This window comes from Eschscholzia californica, unplaced genomic scaffold (genome assembly GCF_041429995.1).
Source record: "Eschscholzia californica isolate CP2 unplaced genomic scaffold, dmEscCali1.0.p SCAF_2, whole genome shotgun sequence".
Lineage (NCBI taxonomy): Eukaryota > Viridiplantae > Streptophyta > Magnoliopsida > Ranunculales > Papaveraceae > Eschscholzia > Eschscholzia californica.
The window spans coordinates 38,066,347-38,090,788 of NW_028238309.1; the positions used below are offsets into that span (position 1 = coordinate 38,066,347).

The 24,442-nt window shown below is 33.8% G+C and overlaps 1 protein-coding gene and 1 long non-coding RNA gene across 2 annotated transcripts; one reads left to right on the forward strand and one right to left on the reverse strand.

Moving 5' to 3' along the window:
• Positions 1 to 592: 592 nt before the first annotated feature.
• LOC147557719 (uncharacterized) lies at positions 593 to 2,719 on the reverse strand. The gene is made up of 3 exons (XR_015234168.1): positions 2,581 to 2,719; positions 1,874 to 1,939; positions 593 to 808 (listed from the first exon to the last, which is right to left on the reverse strand). It is a non-coding gene; the product is annotated as an uncharacterized LOC147557719 (long non-coding RNA).
• Positions 2,720 to 16,380: 13,661 nt separating this feature from the next.
• LOC147557720 (O-fucosyltransferase 29-like) lies at positions 16,381 to 22,970 on the forward strand. The gene is made up of 9 exons (XM_086659325.1): positions 16,381 to 17,377; positions 18,247 to 18,337; positions 18,848 to 18,924; positions 19,151 to 19,239; positions 19,383 to 19,572; positions 20,477 to 20,658; positions 21,219 to 21,321; positions 21,541 to 21,869; positions 22,274 to 22,970. Exons 1-9 carry the CDS (start codon positions 17,099 to 17,101, stop codon positions 22,557 to 22,559), a joined length of 1,626 nt encoding a protein of 541 aa, XP_086515451.1. The 5' UTR covers positions 16,381 to 17,098; the 3' UTR covers positions 22,560 to 22,970.
• The last annotated feature ends 1,472 nt before the right edge of the window (positions 22,971 to 24,442 follow it).

A 24,442-nucleotide genomic window follows, 5' to 3' on the forward strand; every position in this document is an offset into this window, starting at 1 on the left:
GGTGACCCCGACTGAGGGCGTATTCAGTCGTGATCTTGGTAAGTTAGAAGAATTATCTTGCTATATGGCTTTGCTTCGTGTGCATATTGATATCTCTGTATATATATATTTGTATATATGTAACACTTATAACTATTAATGTATTAAAATGTTGATGTGTGTGGTGCGGGTAGGATGGATAAGTATCCTACTGAGCTGACCTTCGGGTTATCTCATTCCTATTTGTTGTTGTTCAGTTGCAGGTATTGGTGCTTGCAGGTATTGGTGACCCGGAGTGACATAGTTTACTTCGACGGTTCACATTATGTAAGATTATAATTTCTATTATATTTTCAACATAATCACAACGTTAATATTATATATGTATTGTGACGCCCCGTGTCCCAAAATAGACACGACCACGCCCCGGCAATTCCCAGACGAGACAGAAATCCGACAGAGTCTCCTCTGTAAATCAAACCGGTCGCACCTGTAAAACCTGTTATGCAAACCATACATTCGCATACACAAAGAAATAAACTATCGAGCGGAAGCTAAACAAACTCAACTCAGTTCGGGTCGAAACCTGAACCACAACCATACAAACGCCTCGTAAAACACCGATACAACTTATAAACAACTCTAAGTTTTACGTATATACATATTAGAGTTTGGTTTCTGCAATAAATACATAACTTTAAAATAATAGAAAGCGAATAAACGACAACCGAAGAAAACGACGCAACTCCACTAGCCTCGTCAGACAAGATCACCGGCAGGAATACACACTCCGCCTCGAGGCTACAATCAAGAACCTGCACACTGACAACTGGTAGGGGGTCAGAATACTCACCGACACGAGTTATTCTGGTAGAAGACCAATCCAAAACCCATCACGTTTTCAAAAGTTCCTTTAATAAGTTGTAAAAATCATGACAAAACGAGTTATCAAACCAGTTACAGTATATACTATATACAAAACCATTTTCCTTAATCTAACAAGCAATAGTAGTGATTAGCTGCCCACCCATGGTGCGCTCCCAATAAGAGGAGAGTTCCTCAGGAGAACCTAGAGTGCGTTAGATAGTACCAGCCCATTTATGGCACTAGCTAATGCACTACGTCTCCTCGAGAAAGAGACTTACCCCTAGCCGGTAAGTCCCTCTCCCACTAAGGGACTCCGCAATCATTGAAGAGTTTACCTCATGATACATATATACCTTAAGTATCTAAATAAGTTTTTGATCACCGAGTTCGAATAAGAGAGCCGTCCCCCAATACCCATGGAAGGACCTGAACCTCATTCTCTTCGGTACCCTGTCATGCATCTAATGCGATCTTTTAAAATCAGTTTCATTCATTTATCAAAACCAATATTCACATTCGATTCATTATCTTATCAAACACGGAAGTGGAACAACCAAGAGTCATATCGCCACAAAGCAGAGGGATCCCAATCAATGTCGCCTCCCCAACGAGCGGTCAGGGTGTACGGCCCTGAGCCTCGAGCTAGAGGCACGAGCACCAATGGCCAGCAAGTGAAGCATTCTACTCCCACAGGTCTCATGACTAGTGTCGCCCACCTCACCGGTCTCACACGGATTACAACCGTGTCCACATGTCATCCTACCCTCAATGGCTACGTGCCCGTAGGTTGACATAATCCGCAGTCGGGTACATACAAGAAAATCCCAGTAGTTCACAATAATCGTAAAATCAGTTCGAAAACATTTCTCGTATCACAACAAAACCATTCCAGCATATTTCAGTTCATAACTAAAATTGAGTTTCATGCTACCTAAACTCTAGTTATAATGGCGCATATATAACTATACGACTTAGCACATTTCATTATCTATAAAACCATGCTGAGAAATGGATTCAGAACCCCTACCTCAGTCCTTGCTCACCAAAGACCTCCCGCCTACCAGACGACCTTATTCCTCCTCATTCGCATACTCTGGGATAAGGAAGAATAACCAAAATCGAAAAGAAACATTAGGTTCTTATACTAAGAACCTTCGTAAATAAAAAAATCATTAAAACAAAACCATGAAAACTTAAAAACAAATTCGTTAACTTCGAAAGACTTCAAGTATCTATCGAATCGATCTCTAACTTCGTACATATGTCTCCTGAATATCAAAAATGCGTACGAACCAATCAACCAACTTCCCATAACTTCTATTTCTCATTTTAGAGTCTCCATAAGCTGACAAATCATATAATGAATTCCATACTATAAATCTATAGCTGAAACTGTCCATTCCTATGAAATATGACAAAATTCGGGTAACCATCTCTATTCCAATTTATTCCAAAAACTAGTCCAAATATGAAATTCGAGTACTAAAATAATTCGGCAGCACCCCGTCTATATTTGGACACCCCGAAATAGTCCATAACATTCTAAACATGATCCTGAACATAAACCATTAGAAGAAATCGAATAATAATCGTCTAAATAGCTCCAAATTTCGATCCCAAATGAAATTAGTACAACTATACAGTTATCGAAATAACCATCACAAATCCACCAAATACGAACGAAATTGAAAATTCTAAACGGATAGATATGTAGAACAAGTCGAATGGTATTACCTGAATTAAATTTCACTGAATTCCGACTACCGATCGCGAAGAAATCGACGAAACAAAATCGAGGCATCAAACTACCCAATTTTCTCTCATCTCGGCTCTATTTTTTTTTTGGCAAAATGAAATGGGATAAGTGAGACCTGTTAAATGAGGTTGGGACGTGGCCAATTAAGAGTTTAAGAAGCACCTTGCATGCGTGACAACAAATGGGGGAGTTTTCTTTTCTTTTAAACCAAACAGAAATGGTTTTGGGGAGCCACATGTCATTTTTGTAAATGCCCATGTGAATTTATTTACTTCAAGTCCTTCATTTACATTCATGTTATACACAGGTCCCTCGATAATTATTTTCAAGTAATTGAATCTCTAGTGATTGCCATTTAACCCCCAATTTAATTCTTTTCTAAATGCTAAATAGTCCCTCAACTAACCTTAGTCTTTTATTCCTTTAACCGAAAATATGGGATGTTACATGTATCACCTAGAATAGTTAGGATCGTTCTCTCACTTATTTGCGGTTGTACACATGTAAATAGTATGCACATTATCACTTTTTATTTGATGCTATTGATATTTATAAGTTTGTGAGATATATATATGAATGTTTGACAGGTTTGATAAGTTCAATTTATAGAGGAGACTCTGTCCAAATTCAGTCTCTTCTGTGAATTTTTCATATACATGAATTCAAGTTCTTTTTCATTTTATGAAAACTATTTTGGGTTACACATTTTCCGAACATATTTTCAAAGGTTTAAACTATATTTGATTTTCCGCTGTGCTTGTTCTTGATTTGTAACCCGTGATGAGAGTTTTGGCTTGGGTTTATATTTGAAACTGGTTTTAGTGAGTCTGAGACCGAGTTTCTTTTTATAAACTGTCTGGCAAACCGTGATTCGGAACACGGGGCGTCACAAAATTTGTTAGATTTTTGTATGATTCTTCCCCAAATATGAGTTGTTGAAAAAACCACCCGAATCCATAAAAAAATTGCTCTTCTTCGCGAACCTTGAAATTAAAAAATAAGATCTAGAAAATTGATTTTTTTGTAACGGCATAACCTTGGTAGCACCCATTTCTGAATCCTACTTTTACTCTGAATGAGTTCTTAAATTTTCTTAATCTGATTTATAGGAGAGATCATTAAAGTGGCTTTAGATTATGGAAGAGGTGCCATTGATAGGTGGGCATCTTGGGAATGGTTGCTTCCGTTGATACCTCACAGTCCTAACAGAATCATGGATGCTCTTTTGGCTATAAAAGTGACGAATCAATTGATGGATCACATGGGAACTATTCTCATACAAGACAAGGTTTCAAGAGGAGTAAACTAAACTAGGGTTGGGTCTTACTTGTGAGCAAGATTAACTTATAATGGTCATAAACGAATAAGACTAAGAAGAAGAAGATGATGATGAAGATGAATGAGAGTTAGGGTTTCTATTTTTAACTATTGTATTTGTTAATGGTCCTCGGATTAATTAGTGTTAATATTCAAGTCCTAATAAAGTAGTCCCCTTACTAAATCAAAGTCAATTAAGTCAACATTAGTTGACTTGCATCGGGCCCGGAAATAGTTGTCAGTATAAGAAAATTAGTTGTCCACGTATTGACCACCTAGGTTAAAGGCGTGATGATCGGCATGAATATTAGTGTGACTAGGTGTGTGAGTGGGTCTCCATTATTCGAGAGTAGATTGCTTTCCAACTTATTTTATAATGTTCTTGCGAAATTCATTTTGGAGAGTACGCATGTCCCTCTATAAGAGAAACAAGAGTGAACTTTGATGTTTCAAGAATTTGTCTCTGATCATATGATGAAGGTTCTAGGCTCTGCCTTTAGTCTTTCCCGGGGAAGGGGAGATGTTACCATTGAACCAAAATGAACTTCACACCTCTCATATAATGTTTTAGTGGGTTCCACGTGTCGTTTACTTAGGGATATTTAGTTTTAGGTTCAAAGAAAAATACCGATATTAACATTTGGGTCAAGAGTTTGTCTGTTATATGGTTTGGGTCACAAACTAACTGTTGACCCTGTTGACTAGAGACGGTCGTTAACAACCGTTAGTTTGTGACCCAAACGCTAATGTCGGTACTTTACGTTGACCCTAACACTTCATAAGTAAATTGTAAGGCTAAAATAAAAGCATATTGATCAATCTACCAAAACTACAACGTAACTCAAAAACATAATTGTTCATCGAATTCAATATGTCGATTACAAAGGGAACATGTTTTATTCTGCACTTAATGCGCATCCTCAAATCTATGTGTCTTTTCGAGGCGAAAGTTGTTGTACCAGTGCCTCGAATATGAAAATATTTTCCCTGCAAAATACTCTAGGTAATTTTTTCTTTGTTCTCATGACAATGATCTTTCTTATCATGGAACTCTCTATACTTACCAAAATATTTTTCACAAATATCACATGGAATTAATTTTCTTCTCGAGCATTTGATACGGTTTCCTTCTGACAATCTCATCGGACGAGTTCTTACGATTATTTCTTGATATATAGAAGGGACCTATGCTAAGCAGTCGATTCATTGGAGTGACCTATGCTAACACAACTTGTCTTTCTACAAAAAATAGGTCGTTTGTATCCATGACTCTCTGCTGGTGGGTTCGTCAGTCAAGGTTCGTGTCTTTCGCGCCGCTAACGATGGTGGAAGTGCTAGCTTAGGACTAGGCTCTGCTCTACGTCTGACAAATTCTCAAATTTGACAAGTTCTCCATCGACATGTTTACACCCCTTAAACCCACACATCTTTCACCAATTTTCTTTAAGACGTCCATGTTCCAATAATTAAAAGGTAAAGTTAGCGTCAGGATCAATGAAAATGTACTAGCATTAGCGTTTGGGTCACAATCTAACGGTTGTTAACGACCTTCTCAAGTCAACGGTTAGTCTGTGACCTAGACCCTATAACAGACAAACTCTTGACCTAAATGCTAATGCTGGTATTTTTCTTTGACCCTAAAGCTAAATATCCCTTTTATTTTATTTTATTTTCATCTAATATATTTTTTTTCTTGGGTATCTGATTTTTTTATTTTTATTTTGTAAGTCTTATTATACGTTTATGTAAATCTGCTATGTACCTAAAACAAATAAACATCACAATCATCATCACCACCACAATCACGGAGCTCACCAACGGAGTGCCCATCAATTTTAAGAGGTCCAATGATGAAATTTGATACGGTTTTTTGTAACTTCATATGGATAAGCTCCAGCACCGATCTCCTCAAATGAGACATCTCGTCCATGGAGCTCTTGCTCCTTAAAGCCAACAAATCCAAGGGCGAAAATTGTTTTTTTTCATGAAATCATTTTGCACTTTAAACTGAAAAACTAGAAGAAGACAATTTTGCAAAATTTTCGTGCAAATTCACCAACGAAACAAAAATTCTTTGTGAGCATCCTTGAATTTTTTTTTTTTGGGCATTTCATGAAACCCCATGAAAAATTAGTATTTTTGGACAAATTAAGAATTTTTATGGGGTTTCACGAAAGCATGGATTCTTAGTGGATTTCCCTACGACATTTAGAAGGATACCAGGAATTATCTTCATCAACTGATTTTCAACTTTCCTGCAGTAAACCGAAATAACTACTGCTTTATAGTTAATTAGTGAACCTGGATTCACAACACACATTATATGGTACATATTAGACGTATGATACATATTCGAACTGTATCATATTTTTAGATCTGAATCTCATATATGAATAGGCCGCGGCTTTGGGGAATAAAGAAAATTCTCCGGGGAATAAATTCTCGAGGGAATTCAGATTTTTTAGAAAATTTTCCGGGGAATAAATTTTTAAGGGGAATACAGAATACATTTTTTTGAAAGTTCCCCTCCATCTCATCACCTCTCTCTGCCACTTCATCTTCTCGACACCTCATTATCTTCTCTGGCGAAAGTCGTCGGCCGGCCAATTTTTCCGGTCGGCGACCTTCAAACATAAAAAAAAAATTAAAATTAAAATTAAAATTTTCTCTCTCCTCTCTCTCTCTCTTTCTAAATTTTTTTTCTTTTCTCTCTCTCTAGAACTGTTCTAGAGAGAGAGAGAAAAGGTATGTTCTCACGAACAGACCTTCAATGGTATGTTCGTGAGAACAGACCACAAAGGTCTCCAACATTACTTTATGTTTTAGAGAGAAAATTCTCACATAAGCATTCTTCCCATAAGCATCAAGCATTGAATTAATAGAATTAATAGAGCAGAACCCATGTCACCATTCTTCCCATAAGCATCAAGCATTGAATTAATAGAGACAATACATGGTTGAGTAATTTCTACAAACACCTTCTGTGCTTCTCGAAGATCACCCAATTCAGCAAAAAACTTAACAAAACAAGTAAGAATAAATGGATCAAGAGATAACCCACGTTTGATGGTTTGAGTCTGGATTGGTCTACCTAAAGAAGCAAAGGTGGGTGAAGAAGAAATAGCTTTAATGAGAGAAGGGAAAGTGTGATTATTGGGTGGAGATGAGTGAGAAAGCATGGAAGTGAAGAGAAAATTGATTTTTGAGGATCATTAAAATTGAGGTAAGCTCTGATCAAGGTATTGTAAAGAAGAGTACTAACCCATTTTAGATTTGAGTTTTTAGAAGTGGGTTTGTAAAGGAAGTAACCTTTGGTGATTAAAAGGGAATGGATTTGGTTAATTTGGTTGGTGTGTTTAAAGTAATGTTGGAGAAGATGAAGTAGAAGAACAGACCTTCTCTCTCTATCTAGATCTGTTCTAGAGAGAGAGAAAAGAAAAAGAAATGAGAGACAGAGAGAGAGAAAATTAAAAAAAAAAATTATGTTTGAAGGTCGTCGGCCGGAAAATTCGCCGGAGAAGATGATGAGGTGTTGAGAAGATAAAGTAGCAGAGATAGGTGATGAGATGGAAGAATCTTTTTTATAACATCTTCTAAAATTAAAAGCCCCTTAGCAATAAAAAGAAACATAAAAGGTCAATCTTATTTGACTAGTTTGAAGAAAAGTCTTTATTCCTCGGATAATTTTCTTTATTCCCCAAAGTCGCGGCCTATGAATATCACCACTGCAACATTCGAAAAAACTTTAAAAATCTTATGCGTCAAGTCAGGACCGGTCCACCACATTTTAATAGCCCCGAAGATGAGAAAAAAGATTTAACTTTAATATTTTTGTAACAAAATTTAAAAGCTCTTATACATTTTAAAACAAGAGACCCACTCAAATTGTTTATTTTTGTGGGACCCAATACAAAAAAGAAAAATAAATATCAAAACCTACCTCCAATTTATATTCTTTTCCTCTGCTAATTCTTTTCCCCACCACAGAACCACTCATCACACAATTCAAAATAAAAAAACAGAACCACTCATCACACAGAGGTAACCTTTTATCTTTCTCTTTCTTCTTTTCTCCCAAATTGATCAATGTATATATTTTAATTTGATAATGTAGTTATTATTTACTAATTATTAGGTGAACAATTAACAATATTATATATAAATCTATTATTAACACGCAAGTACCTAATTCATAAAAAAATCTATTAAAACTCTAATAGGTCGTTTTCATTATTCACTTCCTTTTTTTTCGTGTGTATATATATGAAATATGTTATATGTGTTGTTTATAAATTATGTTAGCAAAGAACTTCAAATCAAAGATGTAGAAATTAGTATAGCATTAGATAAAGTGGAAGAGCTCGTTTGTTATCTTGAAAGTTATAGAGAAATGTGATTTGAACAAGACATGATTGAAGCTAAAGAGATCGCAATTACAATGGAGGTATTAGCAACAGCATTGAGACCCTCCAAAGGTCTTTCTGGTGAGGAAAATCCAAAACCAGTCACACAATCAATCAGTCTCACATCTGTCTTTCCCGCAAACTTGGGGGATTAGGTTTTCGTCTTCCCAATCTGGATAACCAAGCTTTCATTGGTTAATTAGCATGGAAACTCATAAATAAACCCCAAGCCCTCTGGGTCAAAATCCTCAAAGCCAAATACTTCCCCACTAACCAAAAACCTGTTCCTCTCAAAGCTAATCATTCCTGGCTTTGGAAATCTCTCTATAAACATTACACTCAAATCTCTAGTTTGTTCTTTTGGGACATTCATCAGGAAACGAATATCAATATTTGGCATGATTACTGGCTCCCTGATCACCCCCCACCCATACATAATTCTAGAAATGTCGGTATTAATCAGGTGGCCCAACTCATCAATCAAAATACTTGGAATACTCATCTTGTTAATCAATGTTTTAATTCAGATATTGCTAATGCGATTTTAAGTATTAACTTGCAGGTTCACAAAGAGGACGAAGCGAAATGGTCTTTAACTAAATCGGGCAACTATACTATCAGTTCAATGTATTACCACTTAAGGACTACGGGTAATCACAATAACACTGATAGAGTAGATTGGAACCTCTTTGGAATATTAATACTACTCCGAGAATCAAATTATTCCTTTGGAAATGTTGTACTACCAGCCTACCCGGTCGTGGTAAAATTGGTAAATTTATAGGTCAACATTATAATTGCCCTTATTGTGCTGAAACGAAATCTCATTCTCATGCTTTACTTCATTGTCCATTTGTTAGAACGATATGGTTTTACTACAATATCATAACAGATGCAGTTACAGATGTCAAGGAATGGATACTATCCTGGAAAGATTTAGACGAAGATATGTCAAGCTTATATGCGTAAATTATGTGGCTCCTTTGGAAAGTGAGATGTAAGAAATGTTTCTCAAACAAGGCTCCTACTCAGATGGGCATAATCACAAGAATCAAAGTAACTCCCACAAAAACTATGAAAACAATAACAACAACCACGAAAAAGGAAAAACAAAAACCATCATGGAATCCTCCTGAGTCACCGTTTATGAAAATTAATGTAGACGCTTCTTTCACTATCTTTTCAGAATCTGCAGGTATAGGTTGTATTATTCATGACGATAAAGCGACATTTATAATGGCACTCTCAGATACAGTTCGAGGACAAAACACAGAAGAATGTGAATCCATAGCTATTCTCAAAGTTATGCAATGGGCTAAAGAATTAAAATTCGAACACATCCACATTGAAAGCGACAATCTGAACGTGATCAACCACACCCTGAATAGCAAACACCAGGTGCACTGGCAGTCGAGAAATCACATAGATGAAATCATAAATCTCAAAAGCTCGTTCGTTGGCATCAAATTCTCCTTCACGCCTAGACAAAACAACAAACAGGCAAATACGATTGCCAAATGGAGTAGAAAGAACAATCGTACACGTATTTGGACCGATGTTTTAGAATTTCAGAGCATTGTTTAGCTCTTTCTGTTCCTTTCAACAAAAAAAAAATTACAATGGGGGTCGAAGCTTTATTCTGAGAAAGGTGTATCATTTGTAGAAGAAAACAGTTTCACGATAATGTAAATGAAGATGCAACACTATCATTTGAAGAATCATTCAGTTTATATACATACTGGATCATGTCCTTTCTTCATTTAGAAGTAGATTCGAACAATTTCAGAAGTACAAAAAGGTATTTAGTTTTTTGTTTGATTTGAATAAGTTAAACTCCAATGATGACGGTGGTTTGAGAGATTCATATATTTTCTTGAAAATTTTCTAAAATTAAATGAGTAATATTATAGATGGCATTGACTTGTTCTTAGAATTGAAAGTGTCGAAATATCTTATATATAAAGAGATAAAAAATAGTCGAAGAGTTAAGTTTATGAAATAAATTGAAGGCTTCGACCCTATTGGATGGATTGCTAGAATTTTATTAGCTCTACCCGTTACTGTTGCATCTGTAACAAAATGTTTCTCCAGGTTTAAGTTGATTAAGTTTTATAGTCGGCCTACGTCACAAGAAAGACTAAACGGATTAGATATCTTTTTAATAAGAAGGAAATGGCCAAAATCTTGATTAATCAATCAATTACGGTTAGTGATTTTGCATCTAAATATGTAAACGAAGTAAAAATATTTAAGTAATTATAGTTTTTGATATATAACTGTTCGGACTTTGATATATACTTTATTAGACCGACCCGGTGTCAAGTACTAAAAGTAGATCTTTAATTGTCTATTTCCTACTTGATCATTTAGAGATACTTTAGAAATGCTTCTCCAATGGAACACGCAAGAAAAACTCCAAAGTTTATATTTTGACAACAAAATTGGTTAAGTTGTTCTGATGGCACCAAAAGACCCTCATAAAGAAACTCTAAATTTAGAGTGTCCTCTTAAAGAGGTCTATAATAATACTAACACAACATTTTAGAATTTCAACTTGAGTTTTGTATTGTAGATGATTTTTCAAGAAAAACTCAAAAAACCTATTTGGCACTTTAAGTTCGAGAGTACGAGTGTATATATATAATGTTCATCTATATACGTTTTGATAATTGTAAACACATAATATCTTTGTTGAACATAAAAATTGGTCTTAAAATCCATTTATGTCTAAAAGTGGACGACTAATTCTGGCTTCTCAAAAGCAGGCTATTAGTCCAAATTTAATTAGACTAATTATAAGGATTTTTGAGTTTAAGGTCCAAAAATAAGGGGGGTAATTAGTCATATATCCACTCCTAAATTTATATAATAAAACAAAAAGGGCGGCTGACTGGGACAAACACCCTTTTTTAATAAAGGATATTGTCTAGAAGTCCTTCTGAATATTTAAAATATAGTCCTTCGTAGAGATAAAGTTACCTATTTAAAAAAATATTAACCATATCCTTCTTAGAAATAAAATAATTAATTTTAAAAAAAGAAACAAAATAAATTTCAAGAGTTAAAAAAAGAAATTAAAATCTCTCTCTCTCTCTCTCTTTCAATAAAATAACAACTAATTTAAGGAAAAGGAAGTAAAAAAAAATATAAAAAAAAATGAGGATACCCAGATTATAACAATAAAATTTCGTCACATTTGATTGATACAACTGCCCGTGGCCTAGGACACGGGATATACCCCAGTCAATAAATAAAATAAAACCAAAATAAACCAAAAATGTAAAATAAGTCCAAAAATTCACTATTTGGTGGGCCCCATGCATCAATCCTTTAATTTTCTCTCAATTTTGCCCTTTCATAAATATATTTAAACCATTGGTAAACCAAAGGTTTAAAATGGTTGAGTTAATACAATTATTCTTTCCATAAATTTTATGAAAGAATATTTATGGTGGATATTTAATGTTAATCTTTATTTCCAAAACTTATATTTTTCTAAAGTAACCTACCAAATCAATGGATATTTACGTAAAACTAGTTTCTCTCTCTCAAACACGAGTTTCTCTTTCTGTAACTATATGTTCTTTATATTCAAGAAAATATATTATTTCCAAAACTGATATTTGTCTAAATTAACCTACCAATTCAATGAATATTTACCTAAAACGAGATGCTCTCTCTCAAAAACGATTTTCTCTCTCTGTAACTCTATGTTCTTTAAACTTCAAGAAAGTATGAATTTGTGATTTGTTTTTATCTCTACCTCGATCCAATTAAACATCTACAATATCTTTTGTGAGGTTAAAAAACAAACTATTTTGCTAGCATCTTACTGATTCTACTAACATATTTTACATTCTACTAGCATCTGATGAATGAATTCGACAAAGTAGTTTAAAAAGCAAATACTATTTAACTAGCATCTTATTGATTCTAATAGCAATTTTTACATTCTATTAGCATCGGTTGAATAAATTTGAATACAGTAGTTTAAAAAGCAAGAATATTTTGCTAGCATCTTATGAATTTGTTACAATAGGTTAACAAATACTTTTTAGTATTTTTATGAAAGAATATTTATGGTGGATATTTAATGTTTATCTTTATTTCCAAAACTTATAGTTTTCTAAAGTAACCTACCAAATCAATGGATATTTACCTAAAACTAGTTCTCTCTCTCCCAAACATGAGTTTCTCTTTCTGTAACTATATGTTCTTTGAATTCAAGAAAATATATTATTTCCAAAACTGATATTTGTCTAAATTAACCTACCAATTCAACCAATATTTACCTAAAACGAGATGCTTTCTCCCAAAAACGACTCTCTTTGTAACTCTATGTTCTTTGAACTTCAAGAAAGTATGAATTTGTGATTTGCTTTTTATCTCTACCTCGATCCAATTAAACATCTACAAATTCTTTTGTGAGGTTAAAAAAGCAAACTATTTTGTTAGCATCTTACTGATTCTACTAGCATATTTTACATTTTACTAGCATCTGATGAATGAATTTGATAAAGTAGTTTAGAAAGCAAATACTATTTAGCTAGCATCTTATTGATTCTAATAGCAACTTTTACATTCTATTAGCATCGGTTGAATAAATTTGAATACAGTAGTTTAAAAAGCAAGAATATTTTGCTAGCATCTTATGAATTTGTTACAATAGGTTAACAAATACTTTTTAGTAATTAAAATATATTATGTGAAATTGTTTTTGTTACATTTTCAGTATTTTACTAGCGTTTTCTTGATTCTGTTACCATCTGATATGAATTTGTTAGAATAGGTTGATTCTAATAAAATTTGATGCTGGTAGAATCTTATCGAGTCTAACAACATTTTTAACATTTTATTTTAGCGTTTGTTTTTTCTTACTCTTCACTACTGTAGATGATGAATGAAACCATCAATCGATTCTCGCTCTCTCCACTCGATGCTTTCACTTTTTTCACTCGGTTTAATTTGGGCGTCGATGGTGAATGAAATCAAAACCTAGTTCATATATTAGAAAGTGACGATGCTCTCTCTCTCTTCGGTTTGCTTTGCCCAATTCTAATAGAAATATAAAAGAAAATATTCTGCTAAACGGTAAAGGCAACTATTTTTTCGGAAGGAAAGTTTGTTTTTGAAGAAATCATTTAATGAATCTCTAAATATTATGGTATATTATTTTAGGTTATTTTTTTTAACTTAGGATAGGTTAGGCAGTAAAAGAGAATGAGAGGATAAACATGTAATTTACTTTGAGTGGATTTATTTTCTATTTCAGATTATCTTTGGTCTCTAGACTCATTGATCATGCGATTTTGGACTTAAAACACATCTCCCGTAATTATAATTTCAGGCAAAATTATTAAGGAAAAAACCCTCGTTCATTAAAGGTCCAAAATCATTTTTCTGGATCTAAATTCCCCTGCGCTGGTGAAATCTCGTGAACCCGCGTCATTTTTTGTTGGAAATGTGATTCCACATTTTATTCTTTAGCTTGTATTATAAATGTCTTATTTTATTCCTCAATTTGTATATAAAATGGTTTTTCAGTGTAAGTCATTTTTATTTTTCTTGAACTTGGGTACAGTATGTTATGAACAAATAAAACACAATATGGTTGTTATAATATGTTATGAACCCGATATATTGGTTTTTTGGAGTTTTCTTTCCCGCTGTAAAAGTCTTTTATTTATCTCAACCCATTATAAACTATTACAATACCTAAACGTTTGTTTATAACACTTTATTTCCTATTCCTAGTATCTAGTTTTTCCATGCGCCAAAAAAAGACATAGAGACAAAAATGTCATTTTCAATATGTTGACCTGCCGCCTATGTTTTTTACTGAAAGTAGTTCTCACATCCATTTTTTGGACTTGTGAAATATGTTCGACCTAATATATGATAGAAAAATCATATGTCTATATAATAAAACAGAAGGGATAACGCTGACTAAGAAAAACAATTTTTTAATAAAAGATATTGTCTAGAAATCCTTCCCAAAATTTAAAAGAAAGTCCTTAGAAATAATATAACCTATTTAAAGATAACCGTGTCCTTCTTAGAAATAAAATAATTAATTTAAGAAAAAAGAATCAAAAAAATTGCAAGGGTTAAAAAAAAGAAATTGAAACCTCCCCCTCAATAAATTACTAATTTAAGAGAAATGAAGCAAAATAAAATAAACAATAAGTAGAATACTAAAAAAATTAGTGTATCCAGAATATGATAAAACAGAAGGGAAAACGCTGACTGAGACAAACACCCTTTATTTAATAAAGGATATTGTCTACAAACCCTGAAAGAAAAATAACTTAGAACTAAAATAATTAATTAAAAAATGAAACAAAAGAAATTACAAGGGTTAGAAAAAGAAATTGAAATCTCTCTCTCAATAAAAGTACTAATTTAAGAAAAATGATGCCAAAAAAATAAACAATAAGTAGAATACTTAAAAAGTTAGGGTATCGAGAATATAACAATAATAAATATGAAATGTGGGGTGACATGTTTGGAGAGAGCGCCTAGAGCAATATTATGAGGCACCGATAGAAACACTGATTAAGATTTCGTCACATTTGATTGATACAACTATTTGTGCCCTAAGGCACGCGATATACCCTAATTTTTTTGAGAGTATATCCTAGTTTATTTAAAATAAAATATTAACTGAATATCCAATAATTATGAGATATGCATCCTATTCGAAAGATCCTATTCTTTACTTAGAGCATCTCCAATGCAAAACTTAAAAAAAAACTCTATTTCGCTTATATATTGAATTTCAATTGAGATTCTCTTTCCTATGTGGCTAACTTGAGTGTCTCTAATTCAAGTCCTTCTCCAATGCAACACTCTAATAGATACACATGTCATACATACATTTAATAGGAAAAAGTGGTTGAGTAAGAAAGGCTTTCTATTGGTCTAAAAATAAATTTGATGACTAGGACACTTAAGACTCTCAAAAGAGATCTCAAAAAATAGAGTTTCTAGTCGAAACATCTTAAAACTTAATGCTTCCACATCATCTTAAGATCTCAATTAAGTTTTGCATTAGAGATGTTTTTTCTCAGAAAAAACTCTAAAGTCTTTGGTGACATTTAAGATTTTAAGATTGAGTCTTGCTTTAGTAGAGCATCTCCAATGCAAAACTCAAAAAAATCTCTATTCGTCCTATTTGTCGAGTTCTAATTGAGATTCTCACTCATAGGTAGCGAAAACATGGATCCTCAATTCTTGTATGTCTCCAATGCAAAACTCTAAACTTGTATTTTTTACTTATGTGACATGGTTATTTTTGTAAAAAAATAATTAGTTATTTTGGAAATATACGAAGACTTGATTTCTATTGGTTGAAATTCAAATAGTGATGAGTTGGACAATTAGAGATATCTCAAGAGGACACTCTATTTCTAGAGTGTCTTCTTGAGATATCTCTATTTTACTCTCGACACATCATCTTTGAGATCCTAGTTGAGTTTTGCACTAGAGATGATTTTTTTAGAAAAATTCATAAAATCCTATGTGGCACTCCGAGTTTCTAAGAGCATCTCCAATGCAATTCGTCCTATTTGTCAAGTTCCAATTGAGATTCTCACTCTTATGTGTCGAAAATAGAGATCCTCAATTCTTGTATGTCTCCAATGCAACACTTTAAACTCTTTTATTTTACTTACGTGTCATGGTTATTTTTGTAAAAAAATAATTAGTTATTTTGGAAACATACGAAGACTTGATTTCAATTGGTTGAAATTTAAATATTGATGAGTTGGACAATTAGAGATATCTCAAGGACACTCTAAAAATAGAGTGTCCTCTTGAGATATCTTTATTCCACTCTCGACACATCATCTTTGAGATCTTAGTTGAGTTTTGCATTGGAGACGGTTTTAAAAAAAAAAACTCAGAAAATCTTATGTGGCACTCCGAATTTCTAAGATTGAGTTTTGCATTGGAGATGCTCTAAGATTAAGTTTTGCATTGGAGATGCTCGTAGTTCAACAAAAAAAAAATGCTTTGGAGATTCTCTTGTATATCAAATACTAACAATATATATATATATTTTTTTTCTGTTGAGACTACTAACAATATTCTTTGGAATCTAAAATTTAAACTTATCTAATACTAATTTGATTTGGGAGTTTATTTTGAGACCTATCCAAAATGTTGCGGCAGCCAAATTGTCGGGTTTAATTACTGACCCGTCTGAGTCTCTGACGGTCTGGAGGGTTTTGTTCAGCGACATTTTTTTTAATAGTACTTCAACAGCTAGACATCCGCCACACATGTCTCTCTCTCTCTCTCTCTAAACTCCCCCAAGTATATAAAAACTGTTTCTAGTTCTTCTACCTGGTTTTGATTCTGTCTTCTTTCAATTTTCACTAGTAATAGAATCCCTAAATAGATCCCTAGTTTGAACAGTATAACTCTTCATTCTGGTCCTTTTCAGATTTCCCCACATTTTTGTCAAGTATTTAGAACATTCTCTTCACATTCTCAACATCTAGATTGGATCTTTAATGGGTTGTTACTCAAAATGTATTTGATTTTTAGTGATGGAAGAATTTCACATTTTTGTTAGTAAATGGGTTCCCTTTCTTTGATGATCTTATTATTTTGATAATGGCATTTGAAGATTTAAAAAGAGAAATTAAAAAGTAGTTAGTTGGACTGAGAAAGGAAGAGTGTGTGGTGTGTGGGTGATTTTTCTTTTTTTTTCTTTCTCTTTTTCCTTTTTGTATTTAATGATGATTAGGGTTTATGTGTGGATTGTGTGACTATGATTATGAGATTAATAAGACTTTTGTTTGGTTGGGGTTGGATGGGAAAATTAATAAGGAAGATGAGGAAATGTGATATTTGTAAAGGATTAATGAAGTTTACATCTTCTGTTCATCCTCAGAAGCAACATTTGTGTTGGAGATTTCACAAGAAATCAGCATCTGTTTCCTTCATTTGTGGGTTCATGCTCTTTGCTTTAGGTTTGATTTCCCTTTTCACAGGGCATGTCGCTTCTAACCTAGAGTATTATTCTGGAGCTCTCTTCTATCACAAACTGGTACTTATTTTCCTCCCCATCTTATTTCCACTACAATTTTTATTTTTATTTTTAACTGCTTTGATTCATTCTAGTTATAAATTTGATTATGGAAATGGTTGATAAATTAATTGGTGAATCTATTTCTGTACTAATCTTAGAAGAGGTGATTAGTCTTTGATCATTTCTGAAACTTGGGTTTTATTGTAAATCCAGGCACTAAATTTCGATTTCATATATGTTTTGGTCTCACTGGAAATAGAAATTTTTTGGTTAGTGGAGATATATTGTTTGTAGAGATATTTCGATATTACTGTCATCTCGGTGGAAATATACGCAAAGGGAAACTGTAACTGTGATTTTTAGTTCTGACTTCAGTGTGTGTGTGTGTGCGCGCGCGTGTGTGTGAGAGAGGAACTTATATATTGTGATCTTAAATACTAATTTTCTCATATTATTTATTATCATGTCCGATACTTGGTTACTTGCCTGGTACCCCCAATCACTTTTTTTTTTGTTGAAGGTACTCCCAATCACTTCAATGTATATAATTTCAGTTTTTGTATGTGTATGTTGTGTATACACTTGTACAAATTTGTGTTTGGTTCATTATATCGCCCTAGGTTAATGTCGTTGTGTGTATAATTTAACAATGATGTATCCAAAGGAATGAATTGGAAATAACAGTGAAGGATCTAATGACCATGATATATGCGTATATACATGTGTGTGTGTGTGTAATGGACAGCTTGTCCAGGTGTGTATACACATGAAACTACCCATGTTACTTTCGTTTTCATTATTTATTGCAATCAAAAGTTTCTTTGCTATTATTCCATCCATTCAACATTGAACATAATTTGAATATATTAATTTTTGTGAAATTGCAGGACAGAAGTCGTCATGCACCGGTTGATATATGGAAATCACAATCTTCAAAGTTATACCATGGATGTAGTAAAAGAGGCCGTGGTTTTACTCGTAAGATTGTTTCTGTTTCGTATCATTCTCTTTCAAGAAGAAATACTCTAATTTTGCAATATCATGCTGTCTGACCTTGATTTCCTCTGCTTATTCTGGCATACTGGGTACCATGGTGGTAACTTTTCATGTATTAATAGTGCAGTACCGTGCCGGTAACTTTTTCATGTATTATTTCAAACTTTCTTGTTTAAAAATGTTACCGATTCCTCACCAAAAACAAAAGTTGCAGGAGAATCTTGGCATGCTTTGTTTTTCTTTTGTTAGCCAGTTGTGTTGCTTCTTATTTGTCTTTATCACTAGTAATGTACTAATGTACTATTACTTTTTCACACATTTTACGTTACATAGATTTTCTAAAGCTCAGATTAGCAAATGCCTCATTGAGGCCACACTTAAGATCAGGAAAACCAGAACTGTGGTTTTCAGAATGAATGAACATATTCACACCCTCTTCTTTCACATTTTGAGGTCTAATCTTGTTGTACTTATTTATCACATGATATGTAGGTGCTGTAAATGAGCGTTCGTCGAATGGATACTTGCTTATTGCAACAAGTGGAGGACTAAACCAACAAAGAACAGGGGTAAGTGAAGCATCTTTATCCGAATCATGATATTTCATTATTCAAGTCTACTTAACTAAATATAAACAATGTTTTTGTTTACCAGCAACTCATTCGAGTACAAACTAGAATAGCTGGAATTTTTCACAAACCAAACACATTAAACTCATATGTTTTTTTCTTTAGGCATTTTTGGTATTGTCATAACTAATGGGGCGCCTCTTTTTCTTCTTTACGAAGCACTCAGATAACGGATGCAGTAGTTGTTGCACGGATTCTTAATGCTACACTAGTTGTACCTGAGCTGGACCATTATTCCTTCTGGAAAGATGATAGGTAAATTAGATTCTCATCACTTGATTGACATTGTTGTGTATACTGTTAATCACAAGAGATCTGTTTATTTATTGTTCTTATTCAAATTAATTGTTTTCTTCCAGTTGTTTTAACCTGATATTATGAACTTCTTTGACATGTAGTGACTTTTTCAACATATTTGATGTTGATTGGTTCATCTCCTCCCTAGCAAAAGATGTCACTATCGTCAAAAGAATTCCCGATAAAGTAATGAGATCGATGGGAAAACCTCCGTATACAATGCGTGTTCCCAGAAAATCTGCTCCTGAATATTACCTTGATCAAGTTCTGCCTATACTCTTGAGAAGACGTGTAAGAAGTTTTATCTGATTGTGTTTTAATTATAAATCACTTCTCAGAATTGATATATATATATATATATATATATATATATATATATATATATATATATATATATATGCAAGTGTTTTATTGTGGTTTAGATAATAGTCACTGTTGATCTTACTGCCATGGTGCTAGATTAATTGTGTTCTCGTGTAATTTGTTTTAGTATCATGAGGTAATTGTTCAAACTAAATACTAATCATTTTTGCTTGGTATCCTTACTGCTCAAATTGCTAGTTTATTCTCCTCTGCCTCCATTTGCATAAATCAGTCGTTACTATCTGGCTTTGTTGATTCAGTATTTGTCTTTGCTTGGTGTCACTACTTGGAAGCTACCCTTCACTCCAATTAGGCCACCTCTGGTTCCACTTGGATCTATGTAACACATGCACTGATTTTGACATCGATATCCAACATCGGTACGAGGTGTCAAATACAGTGATTGGAAAAAGGCCAATATGGAGACTTGTTAGAGCACATGTAAAACTTATTGTCTTTGTTTTGGTTCTTTATTTTGACTTACAATATTCTCGGATCAACCATTTTTGTGTGTAAATCATAACACGATTTGGTGCAAGTAAGCAAAAGATGTACCTTATAGAATACACAATGAAGTTACTATCTTTGTCCATCAAGAGATCTGTATATTCGACATGAGTGTCCTAATATGCCTTGTGACAAAAAAATAAATTAAAATGTAGTATCCGTGATAGATAGGTTTGAATAAAATTGTGGGTGGTAGGGGGCCATCTCTTATGTGAACCCATTTTTCGTAATACACGTGAAGCCATTTTGCTAATATTTGATCTTTTATTATTTGGTCTGTGTCCATTGTGTGCATTGAGTTCATTATACATTTGATATTTTGCAGGCTGTGCAGTTGACAAAGTTTGATTACAGGCTTTCTAACAATCTTGATGGAGAACTACAAAAACTGCGTTGCCGGGTGAATTATCATTCTTTAAGGTTCACAAAACCGATTGAAGAACTTGGCAAAAAGCTGGTCATCAAAATGCGAAGTATGGCCAAGCGCTTCATTGCTATACACTTAAGGTATCTTTTTGAACTTCTGAAAATAATAATGAATGACATCTTACAATATATATAAACTAGCACGTCATTCTTTGAGTTAGAGAAATTGAACTTTTTGAAGAAAGAACATTTAAAATGACTAAGTGCATACTCTTACATTAGAAATATTAGTTGTTGCCCTATGTGTGTATATATATCACCATATCTTCCTCAGTGAAGTCCTTAGGGACGTGGAGAAACTTGCTTGCGTGTTTGACAATTGATCGTAGTTAATTGCTTCGTGTATACCCTGATACATGTATCGACATTCAACACCTGTACGAGGTGTTGAGCACAACAGAAAATGTTAAAATGATGATATGACTGTACATATAAATAGTTTGTTTTTCTTAGTTGAACATTATAAGGGTTGCCGAATACAAACAATAAAATGCACTGTGAATTATGTATCCGTTTGTTTGCTTCTTTACCTTCCTTATTCGACCTCCTTTTGGGAATATTCTTGTTCTGGTATTGTTGTAGGACATTTGATTTATGTATTTGGAAATTCAGAAGGATACTTCATTTCATATACTGGGCAGGTTTGAACCTGATATGCTAGCATTTTCTGGTTGTTACTATGGAGGAGGTGATAAGGAGAGAAATGAGCTCGCTGCACTAAGGAAGCGTTGGGTTACACTACCTGTAAGATGCATATACTCTTCCATTTCCAACTCATCTTCAATATTTGCTTATTTGTCGTGAAAACAAGCATTCATCTGTTTAATAGCTCAGAATGAAACTTATTCATTGTTTCCTATTTATTAACTCTGTTCTTTAAGAATCTAAACTCGAACATTTCATCAACGTGGGATACCATTTTCATCTATATTTTATTTTTATACATTAAAAAAATCTGGTCAGGACTCGAGCCCAGAGGAAGAGCGAAAAAGAGGAAAATGTCCACTCACACCTCATGAAGTGGGTTTAATGCTGAGGGCACTGGGTTTCAAGAATGATTCATATCTCTATGTTGCATCTGGAGAAATATATGGTGGAGAAGAGACTCTGAAGCCACTCAGACAACTTTTCCCAAATTTTTACACAAAGGAGATGCTTGCCGGTGAAGAGTTAAAGCCTTTCCTGCGTTTCTCGTCTCGCCTTGCTGCTCTTGACTATGTGGTCTGTGATGAGAGTGATGTATTCGTCACCAATAACAATGGGAATATGGCCAAAATACTTGCAGGTCGAAGGTATTTCTGTTTCTCCCTGCTCCTTATTTCATTGACAGAACAATGTTTAGGCGGTGTGCGTCTGTTTTTATGTTCAGATTTGAAGTCTGACTTGAGATCTGGATTCACTCGGGTCGGATCTCAGAATGTGTCATATATTTGATGTGTCTGAATGCCTGATTTGATCCAGATACAACAAGTTTGATAGAGCTTGTCATATAATTTAAATTGAAGTGATTGTTGTGCTCTGGACCAAAATAAGTGAGACTCAGATGACTCGGATTTAAACAGTTCAGACTCAAGCGTGTCAAAGTCGGACACTAAGAACAAACATCATCTAATTTTCTTTCTTCCTCTGGTCACTTATTTTATACCTCATACTACTACATAAATTAATCTTTGCTGATTTGATGTTGTGTCCAAAGGAGGTACATGGGGCACAAGAGAACGATCAGACCGAATGCAAAGAAACTAAGCTCAATATTCATGAGTCAGCATGAGATGGACTGGGATACATTTGCTAGGAAAGTGAGATCAAGTCAAATAGGATTCTTGGGGGAACCTGAGGAGATAAAACCAGGACGTGGCGAATTCCATGAATACCCATCTTCATGCATCTGCAAGAAAGACGTCAGTAACAACAGTATGGAAGAATCTCCGAGACAGAATACTTCTATCTCAAAAGAATGGAAAGAATGGAGGCGAGGATAAATACCACCATAGAGTGGATACAAATTCACAGTCCAATGGGTAAAGCGAAAGAGAAATGTTACAAAAAGAACTCATTTAGGCCCCGGAAAAAGGGCCTAGTCAGTAGTCGACTCCTTCCGGGGCCTGCACATCTGAAACAAATATTGAATCATCTGCAGAGGAAGCTGTTGTACTGACTAGCAAAATCAACCAAAGGGTATTACTTTTCTGTTATAGATAGTTTTCTTTTCGTACCGAGTTTTATTTACTAGAGAATCAGAGACTAGTTAGATGGAGAGCATATATATATATGATGGGAAGATGCAGCGATAGCGGTAGTAATGGTTGTTGTGATATTCTCTGGCTATTGACTTTTTGTTTGCCTCGGAGGATGGTTTATCAGAAAAGAAATGAGTAATATTTTGGTGTTTTTGTTTGTTGTCAAAATAACATTATTTTGCTTACAAGTTTAACAGACGGTGTTTTTGTGTGGTCAAAAGTCATTTAGACAATAGGATTTCATCCAACCATCCCAGCTTATTGTTATACATGTGCATGAGCCATGATAGTTATGCTCTCGTAATGGAGAAGATGATAGATGAGACCATTGAGCATGAAGATTGAAGGAGGTTTGGGTTAAAAAAAATTGGGTATGAAAGTGTCAAACCAAAATGCCCAACAAGCATTTATAAATTTTTGGGTTATTCCCCAAATAGCCCCTAACTTTGTGACCAGCTTCCTGCCTAGCCCCTAACTTTATAAAAAATTCTCAGATGACCCCTTTTTTCAGTTACCGTTAGAGCACCGCTAACCAGTCATCTTTTCTCTCTCCATCTCATCACCTCATCTTCTTGCCACCTCATCGTCTTCACCGGCGAAGGTCGCCGGCCGGCCAATTTTCCGGCCGACGACCTTCAAACATAAAAAAAAAAAAAATTTCTCTCTCTCCGTCTAAAAAAAATATTAATTTTTAATAGAAAAAAAACCTAACCTCTCTTTCTCTAGATCTGGTGAACCATTGAAGTAGCACGGGATTGGACTTGATGGAACAAATCGACGGTTTCCTAAACCCTTCATAAAATGAATTTTTGAGTTTACAGCCCAAAAAACGGGCCCTAATATAACATTTAGTTCACTTTAATCCAATAAAGGGTTTCAAAATCAAAATAATGTTCAAAATGGATATCTAGTCCATTTGTATTCATCTAGAGACAAAACACAAATCTCTAGAATAAATATTATTTCATAATCCCTAATCTAACCTTTCCATATTTTATAACTAATTTACCTTCGAAATCTATGCATATCTTTTTCCATATTTATCTCCCATATTTCTCTCCAATCACGTTTGTATTCAAAGTAAGGGTACCTTCATTATCTTTAGTAACGGAAACTCTTTATTTGATCTCTCTAAAACCGATTCAGTTGATAAACCTCCATTAAACTCAAAAAATCATCTTCTTCTACATTATATGGCTGTGCAAAATTCATCATTTATCAGGTTTAATACTTTCGAAATCTTTATAAACACCATTGTTAATATATAATATTTCTTCTTATAACTAAAACCCTAATTATTTCGCTCTATTATAAAACGTATCAGATTTATGACACATATCTATAAGATCTGTTTACTAATTCATTAACTTTGAATGTATGATGTTTATTTTCTCTCTCTAAAATTTTCATAACTGTTTAAGATCTTTATGTTTATTCCTTATTCAATGATTCCTTCAAAGTTAGTATGTTATGTTTGCATCCAATGATAATATCATATTTCTTTAGATCTATGTTTAATCTTCTGTTGTTTCCGATATTTCGTGAGATCAGATTATCTATCCGTACGATTTTGCGAACCTGCTGAATATCCCAATCGATTCTCATAACAGAATTCACATTATATG

What these genes read in the sequence shown, in the direction of transcription:
- LOC147557720 (XM_086659325.1), top strand. Translation starts at nt 17,099, where the DNA reads ATGATTATGAGATTAATAAGACTTTTGTTTGGTTGGGGTTGGATGGGA. An exon ending in CTCTCTTCTATCACAAACTG is followed by an intron (nt 17,378 to 18,246) that starts GTACTTATTTTC and finishes GTGAAATTGCAG; the next exon opens with GACAGAAGTCGTCATGCACC. An exon ending in CTATACTCTTGAGAAGACGT is followed by an intron (nt 19,573 to 20,476) that starts GTAAGAAGTTTT and finishes GATATTTTGCAG; the next exon opens with GCTGTGCAGTTGACAAAGTT.